This window comes from Rhipicephalus microplus, chromosome 6 (assembly GCF_043290135.1).
Source record: "Rhipicephalus microplus isolate Deutch F79 chromosome 6, USDA_Rmic, whole genome shotgun sequence".
Taxonomy (NCBI): domain Eukaryota; kingdom Metazoa; phylum Arthropoda; class Arachnida; order Ixodida; family Ixodidae; genus Rhipicephalus; species Rhipicephalus microplus.
In genome coordinates, this window is record NC_134705.1 from 81,029,818 (window position 1) to 81,050,542 (window position 20,725).

The 20,725-nt window shown below is 47.2% G+C and overlaps 1 protein-coding gene across 2 annotated transcripts in view; it reads left to right on the forward strand.

The window, feature by feature from the left end:
- Window positions 1-20,725, forward strand: part of LOC119167565 (putative 4-coumarate--CoA ligase 2) — a 119,893-nt gene that overhangs the window by 72,398 nt on the left and 26,770 nt on the right. For both annotated transcript variants that reach the window (XM_037419070.2, XM_075866115.1), the window contains exons 8-9: window positions 7,235-7,379; window positions 8,311-8,568. In XM_037419070.2, the coding sequence (XP_037274967.2) occupies window positions 7,235-7,379; window positions 8,311-8,568 (403 nt within the window). The remainder of the gene's footprint in view (window positions 1-7,234; window positions 7,380-8,310; window positions 8,569-20,725) is intronic.

Below are 20,725 nucleotides of genomic sequence, written 5' to 3' on the forward strand. Positions count from 1 at the left end.
CTCGCTAAACCTCTCTAAAACCAAGGAGGTTATGCCCAGCGAGTATAACGTAGCAACCCTTTATTGTCAGATAGTGCTCAATGTACATGCCATCGGCTGGTGATGGGGAAAGAGAGACAGAACCATTCGGCTTTTAGTTAATGCGTGCGCACGGATTTTTTATTTTTCAACAACGCACAGGAGAAATCTCACACCGGCACCACCTTGCAGGCCTAAACGTAAGACTGGTTACACACAACGACTATGAGGGACGAGCGGGTGCCGCTATAAGGAGCTTCACCCCTAAAACGCTCTTACCTATGGCAGGGTCACTGCACCGCTTGCGTTGAGAAGTGACTCTAACTTTGAAGAAACGCTACCATTGCTCTGAACTTTATTGCGACGGCCTTTGAAGTGCGTCTGTTTCCACCTCCCGCCACGGCACCGTGTTGCCGCTGTGACCCTGCCATTGCTCCGCGTTGGATTCGCGACAGCGGGCCATGCAACTGCGGAGATACGCTACCGTTGCATTGCGAAGGCCGTAAGACAAAACGCACATTTCTAGTCCGGTCGTGCACCAGCAAAGTAGAATTTTGAGCATATTTAATGGCATCCTAAGATAGTGGCAACTACGCAGCACTAATTCATGACTCTGCACAGGTGCTGAGGGACTTCTAACACTGACGTCCACTAGAAACGGACAACACAAGACATAATCACATCGCCAACGAAGAAGCACGCAGCGGGATGTCCTCGCCGGACTGCTTGGGCAGCGGGGGGGGGGGGGGGTACCAGTGGTGCGGCGGTCGCCAGAACCCGCGTGGCCGTAAACCGTAAAGTTTGCTTTCCCTAAAATGAACGTTTCTTGTGCAGGTGAACGAGTTTGGCGAATGGGGGCGCGAGCGGCGAGTTCTATCAGAGGCGAAACTCTGATACCTTAAAGGGGCATATAAGTAACTCTAGCATCGCCAGATTTTAACGAGGCCGTGGTGGCACGCGCTCTCATTCCCACGCGTACTTTGCCCCGCAGAAAGGGTAGGTTGGTGGGTGGAGGAGGGGGGGGGGGGGTGGACGTTCACGCCTTTGCGTGTTTATATCGTAGTCGGGAAAATCGTTGCCTTGGACTTTCATCGCAAAGATTCTGTTGTAGTTACCGGACGCACAAATGTCACTGCACTCGCTGCACAGTCTCCGTTTGCTAAAAGGACGCACTTTTCAAACAGAGAGAAGTTACAACTGAGAGGCTTATTTGCGTTCATGTGTACCTGTCAGTACGTTTTGTGCGCTATTTATGCGTGTGAAACGCGGGACACGTTTACATCTGCTTGCTATTCTTTGCGTGATCTTGAAATGTGTTGTTATCACATTTACTGCTTCGACTTTGATGAAAAGCGGAGACTTTTTTTAAAGCTTACTTTTGTGATTCGGTGGGGTGAACGCAGAAGGATGTGGGAACGCTTGGATTGCAGAGAACAAATGCAATTACTTTTTGCGGTGTTGACCAGTTTCACTGCTTTGCATTGGCTGAAGTTTTTTCGAGGATGTAACGTTCTTAAGTTACTATAAAACGTATTTCCACAAATAAATTTCTGTGATATTCTCAGGTAAGAAACACACTGCAAATAAAAAAAGCGCGCAGAAGTAATTTCTGGTTAGCAGTAGGAACAATACACGTGTTAAAGTTTTTGCGCAGCCGTTGTACTCTATAATTACACACAAGATAGAAAACTGCAAGCTACTGTTCTAATAACAACGGGTGTAACGAACCTCAGATTCAATCTTGTATGCTTCATTCGCCTATTCTGTCTTTTTTTTAATTTGTGCTAAGCATATCTGATGCAAAACGTCATGCTCACTTTTGTGTGGATGAACAGTTCCGAGAGCGCTACTGATTCTTCCAGCAGGGCAAATGGCCATCCACATGGGTCTTCAGCTCAACACCGCGAATGAAGATCTTGGTGTGCGCACCTTGCCATGACCCCAATGGCACTTATGCAGCCCCATTACTTGTGGGCACGCGTAGAATGAGATCTGTTCAGACGGAACTTGACGGAGATTTACGTGACCAACTGCTTCAAATACTTTAAATCTTTGTTATAAAAAGGTGTGTGGGTGGGTGGCAGCAATGATGCATTCGTCGGGCGCAACGTTGGTCTGGCTTTGAGCAGAACTTGCTTTCGCTCCCAATATTTCACGGCTAACGAATGACTTCACCGATATTTGCTATCGGTATTTTCGTAGCGTGAGCTACACTATCCGAGGAGGATCGGTTTTGCGTGGTTCCTGGAGTGCCATGTTGCAAATGCGCGATAAGCAGTGACACCACATGGCGCGCAGATGGTGTTCGGGAGCTGCCGCTGCCCCACGCGCCTCAATGAGCTCCGCATTGCAATGTAGTGAAGTCATGGTCGCGGCCGACGCACTGATGGCGGCGCGTGTCGGTTGTTCGTTTCCGCTGCGCAGTTTAGAAGCCTCACGCTGTTCTTGAGCCACTCGATAGCACCTCTTATTTTGTGTGAAGGAGAAGAAGTATCACTGGGAGTGCAATTTTAGCGGTTCGTTTGCCAGTGTAGTATAGCCAAGGAGCAAAATAGTGAAATCACTGCACAGTGACACATAACAGCGAAGAAACTCAGCTCAATAGATTTTAAAGTAGCTGCCAGGTAATTAGCTTTTGAGCGTTAAAATCAACACAAGAAGGCTTAAAGTACTTTGGCGAAGCCGAAGTAAAGAATTGAACGCCTAGTAAAGCGTCGTCGCGAGAAGGCTGAACGATGTGCCCGACCATCTCAGTAGCAGCAAAACGAAAACTCAGTGATGATGTAAGGGCCTGATAATCAAACTAATTCTATACAGCTAGGAAAGCTAAGAATAATCAACTGAGCCTACTACGTATAGGCTACGCTACGCATATCCAGGCATAGTTGATGTAAGCCACCGCTTGTTTTTTTACTTCTTCATTCGCTTATGATGTCGCCCGTGCAAGGTGATCTACTTGTCACTTTCCATGTTATGGCAATAAACTGAAGCGTTCTTGCTGCACAACACCTCATTGTGTTCAGTGCCCTCGTTTGGTGTGCTCCATAAAGTTCCATACAATAATACCTAGACAGGAATCTGGTGTTAGTTAGGGAATCTGGCGTTATCATATTGGTTCCTTCAGGTGCGCTTGTACCGCCATGGAAATATGGGAAGTACAGACTGCGGATCTGCTTCGAATAAATTACATTCTTGAGAATCGCGACGCTCGTTTTCCGAGTGCAGAACAAAGTAATATGAACTTATATTGCATTGAAACTTACGTTATTTATTTGTACGCCAGCAATATTGCAAAAGGTTTTGTTACGAAGTGACAAAAGTGAGATCTGGGCAAATTTAACCACCAGGGTATGCGTCACTCAGCCACTGCACTCCAGATTTAGCATCATGATTTAATGAATTCTTTACACCGCTTCAAAACAAGCATGCTTGTTTTGCTCTCGAAGGTACGCATTATCTGTTTACAGTACAGTATTAAGTGAGAAACACATAACATTCTGTCTTTTACGACGCTAGGTGCATCGGTCTAAGTGGTCTGTCCCCCAACGCCCCTCCTGTTCTGGTATGAAGCCGAGTAAGAGCAGCCTGACGATGCGCCTACTTAGTTTCGTGAAGGTTTTGAAGTCGACCTAATTAAGTTTAGGCAAGACGCGCTCGTAAAAAAACATGAACTAGATGGAGTATCCTGCACTGGCTTGAGACGCTACCACAATGCGCAGTGGTGAGCGAACGACGCCTCGTTCAAGCTGTCAAATGCGACTCCTAAAGTTTGACAATCACAGCTAAGCAAGAGACCTAGTGGTCTTCAGCCTTTTCCAAAAAAAAAGGCACTGTTTCAGCAATTTTTACCGCACGCCACTACATGCGCTGCCCAAAAAACGAAACTGAAACTGTATAAAAGGCTTTGTAGACAGCTCGCTAACTTATTGAAAAAAAATGTCCACTATAGGAATGTTGAATTCGACCATTCACCATTTCGATGGACTAAGTTTGTTGGAAATGTTGGTGGCACATGCTGTATGGTGGCGTATGGTGGAGTGGTTGGTGAATGGCGCGCTCCAATCAGCAATGCTGGAGCGCGAAGCAGTGTCAGTACCACAGTGATGAGCTGGCACTAAAAAAATAAGAATTATATTTACATAAAAATGATGTAGAAAGCACCCATAAAAAAGTAGGACAGCGAAGATTTGAACCTGCCACCTTTGGATTCTTAATTGAGCACACTAACCCACCCGCCACGCCGACAATTCGCAATGTTGGTGTTGAATGACCAGTCAAGAAGCTGCGAAACGCGCAGGAAGAGCTCGTGCATTTCCCTGCGCATGACCAACCTTCTTATACGCACAGTGACGTCAACTCGAAGATCAGTGACATGATGCAGCATGCAGCTCGTCGATTGGTCTAAACCAGGTCTCAACAAATAGTAATGAAGTCAACGTCACCGATCACCGAGTTGACGTCACTGCGCGTATACGGAGGTTGATCACGCTCAAGAGAAATGCGCGAGTGATTTTACTGTGCGTTTTGGAGCCTGTTGATCGGCCCTTCAAAAAATAGTCTACTCACAAACTCACCGTTTAACTTTAGTTTAGTTTGCCACTTACTCGAGATGGAGGGGATGTGCACCTTCTACTAAAGTTTGCATATTTGATAAACACGAGCAACTGCTGCCTGCGACAATTGCCACTGCGATAATGGCACCAGCGCTATGTTCTTGTTACAACTTACAACCGGAAGAAAAAAAAACTCGGTGAACTGAGGGGCAGCCACAGTTTGTGGGCGGTTACTGCCAAGTTTAATATCGGTTTCTTACTCCTTCTAAAGGGCGATATCTGTTCAGGTTTTACGACGCTTCTATGCTCATTTGATAGATATGCCTACACAATTGATAGTGATGTTTTTCGTCCAACGCACAGCGCAGTCGGGCCAGCGCACCGCTTTTGCTCTGTCTTTGATTTGATTGATATGTGGGGTTTAACGTCCCAAAACCACCATATGATTATGAGAGACGCCGTAGTGAAGGACTCCGGAAATTTCGACCACCTGGGGTTCTTTAACTTGCACCCAAATCTGAGCACACGGGCCTACAACATTTCCGCCTCCATCAGAAATGCTGCCGCCACAGCCGGGATTTGATCCTGCGACCTGCGGGTCAGCAACCGTGTACCTTAGCCACTAGACCACCGTGGTGGGGCTGCTCTGTCTTTAAAAACAACTACATAACGGCATGGTTCCAAACGAATGCAGTGTGCCAGAAACATTATGTTATCATATTGGTTCAGTAAGCATACGAAATGACGAGTCTGTGTTCTCGCATAGGAGCCAGTAAAGTGCCAGTGAGTGCGACCGGCGGCTGTCAGTGAGGGGAGGCGTACATTTGGTGGAAGTGCTGAAAGTGTGTCGCATCGATGTTCGTAGCTTCTTTGGTTGATGCCTTACACAATAAAAAGGATTTATTTAGGATAAAGGATGTCATCGCTGTGCTGCATTCCTATTTTTACTCGTCAAAGTTGTGTATTCTGAAACCCAGAAGCGCCGATAACAATTGTGAGGGCCTGGTCGGTATGACTAATCCTTGGTGGAAATCATGGCTGTAGAACAGGAGGGGTGAAAGTCAAATTCACTGGGGCTAATCTCGACGCATGTAGAAAGTGAAAGTTGATGCAAAATTGCACGCACTTTGTTAACCTAAAAGTACGGCTCAAGCATAGAGTGTGCAAGAATTGCCAAGGTTGCGTCTCTAGCGTGGCGAAATCAAGTGACCGCTGTGTTCTGCTCTCACATTGAAAGCGGCAATTGCGAACTGGAGCTCATTTATTTTTCGACAACAGCGCGTCGACGTAAAACAATTGTCGCGGTTCACAGTGACACCTCTTGTTGTCTAAACAACACAACAAAGAAACACATTGCGGATGTCAAACTGATGTGAGCACGTGTGCGAAACGTAAACATATTCACAGTCCTATATTCTACGCTCTACAAAATTTCAAGCGTTGTTGACACCCCACGAATAAAAAAAAAATAAACGTACCAGAAAGCGTAATAAGCAGCATTGGTTTCTTTTGACCGTAAAGATATATCTCCACGCACTCAAAGATGAAACACTACAGTAATAAGTGATTTCAAATACTGTCATGTGCTTTTTTATCACGTCACTATCATCCACCAAGCTACCATTGTACCACAGTCATCCACTTTGCTCACCAAGCCTGTCACCAAACACGTTTTGCTTCGCCACTATCAGCCAGCATTTTCCACCATCACAACTATTGGCTCGCCACCACCCCCACCAACTGCCACCATTTTTTCTACTTAGGCCGTCATTAGCCGGCATTTTCCACCACCACCACCATCGGCTCTCCACATGCACAACCATATTCCATAATTTTTTTCACTTTCGCCGTCATCAGGCTATATACCCACAACAATTTTCACCGTATCCACAAATATTTTCACCATATCCACTATTCTTTCCAGAATATCAACCAGTGATTCCAGCGTCCACCAACGCAGGATTTTTAATAGGGTAGCTAACTATATCCAATCCGTAGCCTGTACTTCCCATAATTCTCGTGGGAGTGCAAGATCGCAGCGCCAGATTACTCTCTAAGTATTATTGTGCGAAACTCTATGGTGCCCTCATATTGGTATGCTTGAATAAAAGTTAAAGGGCAAAAAAGGAAACTAAGTTCGTATGTGGCTCAACGCTTCCGCTGAGGCAAGATATTTTAGCTCTTTATTGAGGGGACAATGAGTAATGCATGCTACGTGCTCATGGTACCCCCGTCGTTCTGAGTACGTCACGGATTCAACCAGAAAGTTGCCTCCACCAGAAAGTGTCACATGTATTCATCTATTACGATGCAAGCAAATAAACATACATCGCTGCGAGCATGAGAGAACCAGCAAGCACGCTGCGATATCTCTACACCAGACGATTGGCGTTAGATGGCACGGTAATACAGTTTCATGAGACTGGCAGTTGCCACTCACGCGTTGCGACCTAATTTCCTGACGGCAGTACGTCCCGCTGTAATGGAACTTCACTTAGCGACTGCACAAAGGACCGGAAACCTTGGAGTTGCTCTTGACTGCTCCATTATTACTTCATATAGATTGTTTAACGAACTTAGTAGTTAATAATGTCAAGTTTAACTGCACATTGAGTACTTGTTACCCATGTGGCGGAGCCTTTCATGTCATTTGCGTTGTGCAGTTCATCGACTTGGAGACAGGCGAGAAAGTAGGACCCGGGCAATACGGTGAGCTTTATTTCCGTTCCCCCTGTATCATAAAAGGCTACTACAAGAACCCGGAGCTCGTCAAAGAGTTTGTGGATGCTGATGGATGGTGCAAATCAGGTATGTGCATTTACTTCTTTTGTCCTCATAAAGAACGGAGGGCCGAAAACGAACAAAGCATTTCGAACGTTACAGAAACTAGCTTGTTTTTTCAGTGTTACTTTTTCTTGTTTTTGTCAGAAATATTGAGTAGTAGTACAGCTCACTTTCGATAACACAACAGAACAACTTTTTAACTAGGGAAAAGGGCGAGGATGACGTCATGTCACCTAGTAATTTTTAACTATTTTTGAAGTGCAGCCACAATTGCTGCATGCATGCTGCCACAACGAAGAAACGTCCGGTGCACGAGGATATTTCCGACTGGGAATTTGTGAAGATAGGGGTCATCATAACCCGCTTGAGACAGTCACGTAAGAAATCCTGCTGCAATGAAATGACAGCACTATTCTAGCTGAAAGTTTTCGCATAAATGTTTCAGGGTGTCTTCCTTTGCTAGAATCTAGGGTATTTGACGTAGGCTTCTCTGAAGACGCCAAAAGGCAGCGAAAACCAAGAAAAAAATTGAGCGTGGGTTGAAACCTACGGTAGCCATGTGGAACGTGAAACGGATCTCACACAGTTTGAAAAATGTGTCTTGTTTATGGCTACATGCAAGCCCTCGAAGTAATCCTCCCTGACGTTTAAAAGAAATGGCGAGAATAGTGGCGAAAAGCACCACTCTATTTACACCACATATCCCACGAACGTCATGGATAAGTTCTATCTAAGCTTTGATGAAGGAGAGCTGGTAGGTGTTTCAATAAAATGACCATACAGCACGCGTTGTCAGATTACGTTATTCAGATTAGGTTATTACGTCGTGTCAGATTAGGTTATTACGTCGAGCTACAAAAACATATACTGGTGCCGAGGAAATTTTGTGCGCAAAATCTCGAAAGCTGAAGCAAGAACGAAACACGTTATTTTCCTATTATTATCTTTCATCTAGGGGACATCATGTACTACGATGAAGATGGCCGTGTTTACTTTGTGGACCGGGTGAAGGACATGATTAGGTGCCAACACTTGCTGGTGTCGTCTATGGAGCTCGAAAGCCTGCTGCAGAACCACCCTAGTGTCGCTGACGCCGCTGTGGTAGGGATTCCGAAGACGGAGTACGGTGATGCCCCAGCTGCTTTCGTCGTTCTCAGAGACCCGTCGTCGGCATCAGCTATGCTGGCAGCCGAACTGAAGGAGCACGTCGCATGTAAGCCAAGTTGTGCCCCGCCGTGGTGGTCTAGTGGCTAAAGTACTCAGCGGCTGACCCGTAGGTCACGGGATCTAATTCCGGCTGCAGCAGCTGCATTTCTGTTGCAGCAGGAAATGTTCTAGGCCCGTGTGCTCATATTTCGGTGAACGTTAAATAACTCCAGGTGGTTGACATTTCGGGAGCCCTCCACTACGGCGTCTCTCATAGTCATTAGGTGGATTTGGGACGTTAAAGCCCACATGTCAAGTAAGCGAAGTTGTAAATTCAAAGATATATTTTTGGCTACCGAAAGTAATGTAATTACTTCGATCGGTCTATCTAGCTACCTTATCGGGGCGCTGTTGTGGTGTTTTCTGGCTTTCTGAGACTCCAAATTTAGCCCAAGAGAATCTCAGTCTGTCACGGACACGATATACAAGTCATGACACAAATACAGTGAATAGATGGATGGTAAAATTTCATTTCGTCAGAAAGCAACTGCGGTCGAATCCGTGTTAGATGGCCATCAACCTAAGGTTGGCGGCCACCTGAGTGGCCCTTTCTAGTATTAACTGGACAACTGGGTCTCAGCTGGTCAACACAGTGTCCCAGTGCTCAAGAGAGGGATCACGCATAATATCCACCAGCGGCGGCACCATGCTACATTTCCAACGTATGTGATCATATGTTGCCACAGCCTAGAACTATTCGCATTGCGGCTTTATCTACTCCAGGTATAATTTGTTCAACACGTAAGGGATGAAAAAAGATCGCGTCTGCACTTGTTTCCAGACGCATTCCTGCGCTTTAGTCAACCGCTTGTGCGTTGGCGGATAAAAGCACTGCTCTATATTATATAGTCGTTTGCTATGTCGTGAAAAGACAGCAGCCCATCTTTCGCGGATCTCCGCGGAACGGGCTGCTCACCTACCCGGCTGACGAAACAACAAGCATTCAGGTGAGCCACCTTGTACCCGAGGTTTCCAGATTGGGCTGCTACCAAGACATTTTCTATTCCTCAAATTTCTCGTCGCGTGGCCCCGTGCAGAAACCACGCGGGGGTCGTCGATATTCTGCCCCTCGCCACATTTCGGATGGCTGTCTTTGAATTACTGAGAATCCAGTCTGACTGCGAATCACCTATAGCTTGCGCTATTGCCGCTTCCTCTGCAGCTTCTGAAGAGCGGAGTTTGACTGATCAAGAGGTGACCAAGCGTCCCGGCCTGTTCACTGCCCCAATCAAAAAAGCGTCTTTGTTCTTATATTTCGCGGCATCTATATAGGCTGCCGCTTTGTACTCGTTATACTCAACGTGTAAAGCTCAGGCTCTTTCCTGCCTGCGCTGCTTATGGTGAATCAAATGCATATTTTTCGGCAAAGGTTTCATGAAAAGGCCCTATGTAACTCTCGCCACACCTAAACTTTAGTGTCCCGAGTGGGAGACCGTGCCCCAATGCCAATTCTTTCCAATACAATCCTACCCGCTTTTGTTGTTGAAAGCCTAGCGTGCTGCATCACCGGATGCGCCTCCCGAAATTTGTCCAGGGTGTTGTGCGCCCCTAGTTTTAACAGCCTCTGTGTAGGAGCGTTGTTAGGCAACCCAAGGGCTGTCTTGTAAGCTTGCCGGATCACATCCTTCACCTTGCTTTTTTCCGCATTATCCAACTTGATATAACTTATCGCGTAAGTAATTATGCTTAGCGCAAACGCCTGTACTAGCTTACAGAGTTCTTTTTCTTCAACTCCGGTCTTACGGTTAGCGATTTTCCTGATTAGCCCAACAGTAGCATTGACCGTGGTTTCAAGTTTTTTAAGTGCCACCCTGTTCTTCCTGTTAGTTTGCCCATATAGGCCGAGAATTCTGATTGTTTGAGCTTGAGCTACCGGCCTACCCCGTACTTTTACCTACAACGGTTGTGGCAGAATATAGTGATTTTCATGTAGCCATCTGAGTTTGTCCCAAACCACAAAAAGCTCGGACTTGGCCTTGGAGCGTAAAAGTCTCACCTATCACACAAGTACAGTGACATCCCCAATGACGTGCGCCGAATGTGCGCAAAATTTCAATATTCATGAACGACACGTCACAGGATGCAAGTCAGGTGTCACACACATTCGCATCTCACGGTCCTAATACTGCGGGCTTCTGCCAAACGTAATAACAGTCTTGTAGGGTAACAAACTGAACTTAGTATAGTTGACCTCCCTACCATTCCTATATTCTTCACTGGCTCACCCAATTGGTTGGAGATGTGCATTACAAACGTAGTCCAAGTATATACATATATATATATACATATATATATATATATATATAAATATATATATATATATATATATATATATATATATATATATATATGAAAGTAGATGCGCGTTCACATAACAACTGTTTATTGTGCCTACGTTTCGACAGGAACCCTGTCTTTTTCAAGGCATAATACTATTTACACATGTTCCGTGCCTTTTTATATCCTGTCGAGACAGGAGGGGAGGGGTCATATGAGAGAGAGAGAGAGAAAAAAAAAGAAAGAAGAAACAGCAAAACTGGAGGACAAACATTAAATAAAATATCAAAAATCTGGGAGAAGAAGCAAGACCGACACGGCGTAATTAGAAAGGGGCAGCATTTCAACAGAGTAGGGTAGAGGTAGATGAGGAATGTCATCATTGTCAACAATACCTCCCCCGCACCCACACTTCCCCAAGTGGACAGGAAGCCGCCGTTTTTGTATTTCACCTTTCCGTGTAGTCCGCTGGCGGCTCGTTCCTCTTTGAAGTGTATGACAAGTTAATGGGGAGGGCTTAAGCGCTTTAAGTGCATGCTGGTGGCGTCGGGAGGAGCGAAAAAGCCGGTGAATGAGGCACCGCCATCGATATTCATTATATGCATTGGCTCCTTGTCAGTGAAGGAACAGAATGTGCGTTAAAAATTAAAGAAGGAAAAAAACCAGGGGGGGGGGGAGGGGGGAGACTGTAGGACATCCGAGACAGTCACCACACATTGCGGCTCACTGGGAAGACATGCGCGCATGCACGAAAAAGTTAACGAAACCACCTAGCTGTCAGCTCCTTGTCAGTGAAGGAACAGAATGTACGTTGCAACTTAAAGGTAAGAAAGAAAAAAAAGAAGGGGGGGGGGACCGTACGACATCTGGGACCACTTATCTGTGCGTTCCAGCTGTGCTTGATGACGCAAATCATTTCTATGTTGTCAGATGCATAGGCCAAAAGCTTTGTTAGCGGGTAATATTATTGTCGTAATGAAACCGGACTGATTAGAGAGAAGCGTTTGCGTCATTTAGCGGTCGTAACGCAGACAGAGTGCCTGGATGTTCATTTATTCCGTATTTATCGTGTTAAATTTGTAGATAAAATAAGATTCCCGTTGTTCCCGTTCTCTGATTGTTCGAAAGTTGTTTTCTAGTAGTGTAACCTTGATGTCATCAAAGCTGTGGTCTTTTAATGTGCAGTGTTTTGAAAGTGGAAGGCCTGGCAGAGATCGTACATGTGCCCGATGGTTGTTGAATCTAATTCTAAACGGAGTGTCTGTCTGGCCCACGTATTGCTTGTTACATAATCCACATTCCAGGAGGTATATGACGTTGTCTGAGTCACAGTCTAGTGCACCTCTTATCCTGTGCTTAAAATCCGAGTGGGTGCTTTTCGCCACTGTCGTTGTCTGCATGTGTTTGCATACCCTGCATCTGGTTTTTCCGCAAGGGTGACACCCAATTTGAGGTTTCACACCTATCTTTGAATTTATTAAATGATCCTTTATATTTTTCGGCCTTCTGTATACAACACAAGGAGGAGAAGTGAAAATTTTGGATAGTCGCACGCTCTGTTCCAATATGTTAAAGTGTTTTCTCAGGACCTTGTTTATGTTCGGTGGGTTGCTCGTGAAAGTTAATAGCAAGTTTTTGCTGCGGTGTTGGTCGGCGTTTCTCTGGTGGTTGAGAAGAATCTGGCGGTCCAGGTTTTCAGCTTTTTTGATGGCGTCATCGATGATAGCTGGCGGGTATTCTTGATTAAGGAGTACTTCGCGCATATGTGTGCTGTTTTTGTGGAAGTCCTCGGTGCGGGAGCAGACTCGTCGAAATCTGTGAGCTTGGGAATAGGGAATGCTGGTCTTGCAATGTCGTGGGTGGCAGCTTTTGAAGTGCAGGTATTGTTGCCTGTCTGTAGGTTTTCTGTATACGTTAGTTACCAACGACCATCGTCGACTCGAATGAGTACATCAAGAAAGTTTATTTCAGTGTTAGAGTAGGTGTGTGTAAAATAAATGCTGGAGTGTACCTGGTTGAATGCCTGTATGAATTTGAGGAGCTCGTTTTCCGAATGTGTCCAAATTATGAATATATCATCTAGGTACCGTTTATAGAGTAATGGTTTAATATTACAAGATGAAAGAAAATTTGACTCTATGTGGTGCATGAATATGTTAGCGTAGTTTGGGGCCATTCTTGTACCCTTGCCGTACCGCTGATTTGAAGATAGTACTGGTTGTTAAATTCAAAGCTGTTCAAATCGAGTACAAGTCTTGTGAAGATTTCAATTACTTTTTTGCTTAGATAAGCGACAGGGTTGTGTGTGCCATACGATTCAACAAGTGCCCTTACACCATCGTCATGTGGGATATTTGTGTAGAGTGAGCTAACATCCAATGTTACGAGAAATGCACCGTCTGGAATTTTCACGTCTGCTATTTCCCGAAGGAAGTGGTTTGTGTCACGCAAGAAGGACTCATGTGTGGGTGGTATGTCTTTGATTAAAGAATCAATATAACTGGAAATGGGTTTCGTTAACGTTCCCGTGCCTGATATGATGGGTCTGCCAGGGTTATTCTCTTTATGAATCTTCGGCAGCATGTAAAAACGACCAGGCACCGAATGTACCGTAATAAGTGCCTTTTCAAGCTTTGAATTATTGGCGCCTTCACGTGTGAGATTCTCTAGGGTTGTTACAAAGATTTTTTGTGCTCCGTGGTAGGGTCAAAGTCGAGGTGTTTGTAGAATTGTTTGTTATTTAGTTGTCGCTTGCCTTCCTCAATTTAGTCCGATCTATTCAGAACAACAATTGCGCCTCCTTTGTCTGCTGGTTTGATGACGAGATCTTCGCAGTTGCTCACCGTGAGTAGTATATATATATATATATATATATATATACTACTCATACATATATATACGCACATAGGGGTAAATTTATATCAAGTGTACCTGGTGAAGCTTCCACCACCTGCGATCTTGTGCAAAAAGTATCGTCGAAGTAGATGTGAAGGTGAAAATTATTTATTACAGTGTTATATTTCACGAAAAAATTGTTGTTTAGACGCCGCTTTTAACTTAGGGCACACGACAAAAGCTTTGTCCCGCAAGTGTATGTATATAATATAACCGGTCCGAGTATTTACCAGGAATTTTTTTCGTTATTCACAAGACGGTACTCTTTCATGACTATGACAAACTAATTATTTTTGTTTATTTTTCTGTTTCATTGGTGTTTCCTGTTACATCTAGTGGTTCCGAAGAGCATTCGCGTTTCCGTCTTGCAGGCCATGCATGATGACCCAATGTCCGGCCATCGAGACACAGCAAAAACTCTTTGCCGGCTTCAAGAAAGATTTTGCTGGCCGAAAATGCGCCAGACGACAAAACAGTACGTCTCTAGTTGCAACGAGTGCCAACGCCGCAAGGGCCCTACCAGTGCTCCTCCAGGGCGACTAAATCCTATCCCACTCACTAGAACTCCATTCGAGCAAGTTGGCATTGACCTTCTAGGTCCCTTTCCGAGGTCTTCTAGTAGTAATCGCTGGATAGTCGTATGTACCGACCACCTAACACGGTGCTGCGAGACAGCTGCTATACGATCGGCAACTGCAGCTGATGTGTGTTTATTCATGCTGCGTTTTGTGCTTCTACTATATCAACCTCTTAAAATTGTTATCAGTGATGGCGGGCGACAATTCACTGCAGACGTGGTAAAAGAGATGCTTCGTCTATGCGATTCAAGCCTTCGGCACTCTACGCCGTATCATTCCCAAACAAATGGCCTGACGGAACAAACTAACAGGACTCTCACGAACATGCTTTCTAAGTATGTCGAAGCAGATGACAAGAACTGTGATGGCGTACTACCTTTCATCTCTTACGCATTTAACACCGCACAGCATGAGACTACCAGCTACAGTCAGTTCTTCTGTATGCTCGGCCACCTCGTCATACCCTAGATACCATCTTCCCATTTTGGGAAGACCATGATTCAGGTATATCCGAGATCATCTGCCGAGCAGAAGCCGGACGTCTTGCTTACCTGCGCACCCTCGCTTCGCAAGATCGCTTGAAGACACGTTTCGACCGTCGACGTCGACACGTGACGTTTAATCGCGGAGACCTCGTGTTGCTGTGAACGCCAAATAGGAAACGTGGGTTGTGTGAAAAACTGCTTGCACACTATGCAGGACCTTATGTTGTTCTAGAACGTATAAAGGATTTAACGTACAGCGTAGCACGTCTTCATTCAAATGGCCGACGGTCTGCAAAGACGGAACTTGTCCATATAGCACGTTTGCAGTGCTATATTCCCAGAGAGACTCTTTAACTCGCCCGGTGGGCTTCGTCTGCGCAGAGGGAAATTTTACTGCATATGTGATTTGGGTACGAGCCTCTGGGTAGCGGGGAACAGGCAGATGAGAGAAGAGGACGTTCGGCTAGCGAGATAGGCCTCCGGTGCACGACCCCTTCAAACCTCCGAGTACGCCACAGCGTAATAAACCTATTTATAAACGTAACAATAAATATATATATATATATATATATATATATATATATATATATATATATATATATATATATATATATATATATATATATATATTTATCTTCATTTTTGATTTGTGAGTCCTTCTCGTTGATCAGCTACCTGGCGCCGTGCAAGGGGCTTGCTTTTTTGTCATCACGGTCTTTCCTCTTTTGCTTTCATTTCTTTCTGCTCTAAGAGGTGGGCCTGCTTTTCTTCAATCGGGCACTTGCACGCATGGCGGTGAGGACTTTATAACTTCTGCGTTTGCGAGATTTCGCTTTGACGCATCGTTAACATCTCGTGAGTGGTCTTTTGGATCTACAAAGTCTTCCCCCTTTTCAATCATGAGAATGTCTTTCATCTGAAACACCGGATATATTGTACATGTCTTGTTAGTAGTTTCTTGGGAATTGCACGCTGACGACAGTTCGAAAAGCGTGGGTCGTATCTTTGTAAGTAGCAGCTGTTGTATGTGGGCTTCTTAGGAGGGCGTTACTGCTGTCAAGGTTCTAATCGCTTGGCTTACACTACGCTCAATAGTAATTCCAGAGGCTTACTCGTCTGGCATCTGTGCTGCAAGAGTACTGTCTAATAGCCTTCGACTGTATAGTGGTCCCTCGCTAGAACAATCTGGTGCTCGTAATTATCCGCTTGCTTCATCTCAGCTTCCAAATTATTGATGTCAACTGCATACTATACTTCTTTGTCGATTCTTTTGAGCTTATGATTGGGTGGTCCCAACGACGAAGGTGTTCAATATATATATATATATATATATATATATATATATATATATATATATATATATATATATATATATATATATATATATATACATATATATATGGGATATGGCACAACGGGAGCGTTGTCAACAAGGATAAATATATTTATTTCCCAACAGTTTCGGGAGGGGACCTCCCTTCATCAGGGGATGAGCTATCCACTCCCTTCAGCAGGGGATGATCCGCTATATATATATATATATATATATATATATATATTGTGGTAAAGCCTTTGAACAGTGGGTCGTCCTCTTCAGCGCCTTCTAGTGGGTCGCCCTTTTCTCAAGAAGAAGAGCAGCTCGCGCAGAGAGTCGATCCCCGCATTGACTGTCGCTGTCGTTAATCATCGCTGAGTGTCCGCCAATAAACCGCTTAACAATTTGGTGGAGAGTGCTGAGAGTGCTCTGCCCTTCAAACACCTTCGGTCCGCATTCGATGCCCTTGGAGCTTCGATCCCGTACCGTGCCTCCAACCATGCACCAAGACGCCGCCCAGCAAACACTTCCTCCTACGCCGACGCCATGTCCCGGTGTCCCCCGCATCCGCGACCCTCCTGTCTTCACCGGAGCGGATGGCACCGACGTCGAGGACTGGCTGGCCATGTACGAACGCGTGAGCGTCCCCAACCATTGGGACGAGGCAGGTAAACTCGGCAACCTGTTTTTCTATCTCGCGGGTGTGGCCGGCTTGTGGTACAACAACCACACATCTGATTTCCCGACATGGTCCGCTTTTAAAACCGCTGTCGTCGACGTGTTCGGCCGCCCGGCCGTTCGTAAACTGCAAGCTGAACAGCGTTTACGTGAACGAGCCCAGCAGACCGGCGAGTCCTTCACGAGTTATATCGAGGACATCCTTGACTTGTGCAAGAAAGTCGACCTGAACATGTCAGAGGCTGACAAAATCACGCATGTTCTAAAAGGCATCGCCGACGATGCCTTCACCATGCTCCTGGCAAAGAACCCCCGCACTGTGGCAGAAGTCATCATGTTATGCCAAAGTTACGACGAGCTGCGGCGGCAGCGCTTGATGACCCGTCGACCGCCACCACGTGATGCTGATCTCTCGGCCTTGTCAGCAATTCCTGACCACGCAACCTTGCTCGCCGAAATCAAGTCGTTCGTGCGTGAGGAAGTTGCCCGCCAGGTCTCTCTACTGGCTTTTGCTTCCCCACAACATGCTCAACAGCCATCAAGCACACTTCTACCTCCGCTCCACCGAGCCATTCAGCAGGAAATCGCGGAGGTCGTCCCTGAATACCACCAGCCGCCTCCTGCATCTGTACCACTAAGCTACGCCCAAGTTGTTGCAAGGCCGCCCCCACAGATTTCTGCAACTGTTCCCCTAAATTACACCGAAACCGTCGTGAGGCCCCAGGCCTTTGGAGAAACGGTCTCGCCTACATACGTCGGCGTCACCCACGTGCCCCGAGTGCCGCTTACCATGCACTCATATCAGCAGCCGGCTCGCCAATCGCGTTCTGCGACATGGATGGGTCCCGCGAACAGATGGCGCACTGCTGACAATCGCCCCATCTGCTTTGCTTGCGGTTGCTTCGGTCATGTAGCACGCTATTGCAATCGTGTGCAGCAACCGCAGGTCGCCTCCAACTTTCCCAGCCAGTCAAGCCGCTCTTATGACCAACCGCCGCCTATGTCACCGTCGTCCCGCCCCGTTCCGTCTACCCGCCGTTCACCATCTCCACGACGTCGCTCACTGTCGCCAATGCGGCCACGTCCACTCGAGGGCGACCAGGAAAACTAGTCGTCGCAGTCCACGAGGCAAGGGCTGCGACGCTGTCGAACTGCGGAAGCCCTCAGGAAAGCCCGTCGAACGTGATAGACGTGCTTGTGGATGGCGTTCGTGCATATGCCCTTGTTGATACTGGAGCCGCCGTATCCGTGATGGACGAAAAACTTAGCCGATTACTGCGCAAAGTGACCACGCCGCTTTGTGGGCTCTCCCTCCGTACAGCCAGCGCCCAAAGTATTCACCCTACGGCGATGTGCACAGCCCGCCTTATGATTCAGGACGTGATGTATGCGGTCGAATTCATCATAATTTCTTCATGCTCTCACGACGTCATCCTAGGATGGGATTTTCTCTCCCGCCACGACGCCGTCATTCATTGCGCACCAGCAGAAATAGAACTCACGCCATTCTCTTCTTTGACGCCGGCCGACAGTCCATCCGCTACAAGCAAGTTACTCGTCAGAGACGACACTCAAGTGCCTGCAAACTCGTCCGTTGCGGTGTGGGTATACTGCGCAAGCCTTTCTGACACCGCTGCACTCCTCTCGCCATCTCATCGTGTCTTCATAAAAAAAAGCTTGCTGGTTCCTTTCGCGACCGTGCAACTCACTCATGGCAGCACCACTACTTTTGTTGTGAACTCATCTCCGTACAGCGTTACGTTGGTGCGAGGGGAATGTCTCGGCAGCGTGGAACCCATCGAAGACGCGCAAGTTATGGATCAACCCGATGACATGCACTGCTCAAGTTCCTGTACGCTTGGTGCTGTTTCGAAATCTGCTTCATCATCCGATGATATATTCGGTCCCTGCATACCCGACGACCTTACGCAGGGCCAGCGTTCCCAGCTTTTGGGCCTGTTGGAAGAATTCCGCTCTTCTTTCGATGTCGCTCAACCTTCTCTCGGCCGCACATCCACCGTTACGCATCGCATCGACACAGGCGCACAGCCACCGCTGCGGCAACGTCCATATCGCGTATCTCCCACAGAACGCCGTGTAATCAACGAGCAAGTCGACGACATGCTTCGCCGCGATGTTATTCGCCCCTCTAGCAGCCCCTGGGCATCTCCTGTCGTTCTCGTCACGAAGAAGGACGGTTCTGTGCGGTTCTGTGTGGACTACCGACGCCTCAACAAGATCACTCGTAAGGACGTGTATCCACTACCGCGGGTAGATGACGCGATTGACAGCCTGCAAGGAGCATAATTCTTTTCATCCCTCGATTTGCGCTCAGGGTACTGGCAAGTACCTATGGCTGAGGACGCTCGACCGAAGACCGCTTTTGTCACTCCCGACGGCTTGTACGAGTTCAACGTTATGCCGTTTGGGCTGTGCAATGCGCCCGGCACCTTTGAGCGCATGATGGATACAGTTCTGCGTGACCTAAAATGGCACATGTGCCTGTGCTACCTCGATGACGTCGTCGTTTTCGCTCCTGATTTCTCGACGCATCTTCAACGCCTTCGGCATGTTTTAACGCGTATGAGCAACGCCAGTCTGCAACTGAACCTAAAGAAGTGCCAATTTGCAGCTCGGCAGCTGACAATACTCGGCTACGTCGTGTCCAAGGACGGAATTCTCCCTGATCCAGCTAAGCTTCGGGCCGTGACCGAGTTCCCCAAGCCGACATCCGTGAAGGAACTGCGCAGTTTTGTAGGACTGTGTTCCTACTTTCGGCGCTTCATTCGAAACTTCGCGACTGTCATATCGCCGCTGACGAAGCTTTTCGGAAGTAACGGGCCTCTCCATTCGTGGTCATCACAGTGCGACGACGCTTTCAGAACACTTCGTCGTTTGTTGACGTCGCCTCCCATACTCCGCCACTACGACCCTACGGCCCCTACAGAGATACACACGGACGCCAGTGGTGTCGGCCTCGGCGCTGTCCTTGCGCAGCGCAAACCAGGGTTCCCGGAATATGTCGTGGCGTACGCGAGCCGTACGCTTACTAAAGCCGAGACTAATTACACAGTCACCGAGAAGGAATGTTTGGCAATCGTCTGGGCCCTTGCAAAGTTCCGACCTTATTTGTATGGTCGCCCATTTGATGTCGTCACCGACCACCACGCACTATGCTGGTTGTCGTCATTGAAAGATCCCTCAGGCCGTCTCGCCCGGTGGGCACTTCGCCTGCAAGACTATGACATCCGCGTGCTATACCGCAATGGAAGGCAACATGCTGACGCCGACGCCCTGTCGCACTCTCCCTTGCCTGACGACAATGCCAACAACACAGTGTCTCACCTTGCCATTTCTTCGATTAGCATTCATGCCATTGCTACTGAACAGCGCAAGGATCAATGGATTGCCTCACTGATAGACTTGCTGACTGATCCATCCACTCCATCCACTCGCGCGTTGCGTCGTCAAGCCCACCATTTCGCGGTTCGCGACGACCTCCTCCACCGACGCAATTACAACGGTGACGGCCGCCAGTGGCTACTAGTCATACCTCGCAGTCTGCGCTCTGACATATGCGAATTCTTTCATTCTGATCCGCAATGTGCGCACTCCGGGGTATCGAAGACTTACCACCGCATTCGCCAACGGTACTTTTGGCACGGCATGTACCGCTACGTGCAGAAATTCGTTCGCTCCTGCATAGAATGTCAGCGCCGCAAAACTTCAACGCAACTGTCACCGGTAGGTCTGCAACCTCTACCTTGCCCTGCCAGGCCGTTTGGGCGCGTTGGCATCGATTTGTATGGGCCACTTCCACTAACGTCAGCTGGTAACCGCTGGGCCATTGTTGCTGTGGACCACCTCACGCGATACGCCGAAACTGCCGCTCTCCCCGCGGCTACAGCGAGCGATGTGGCCTCCTTCCTGCTCCAA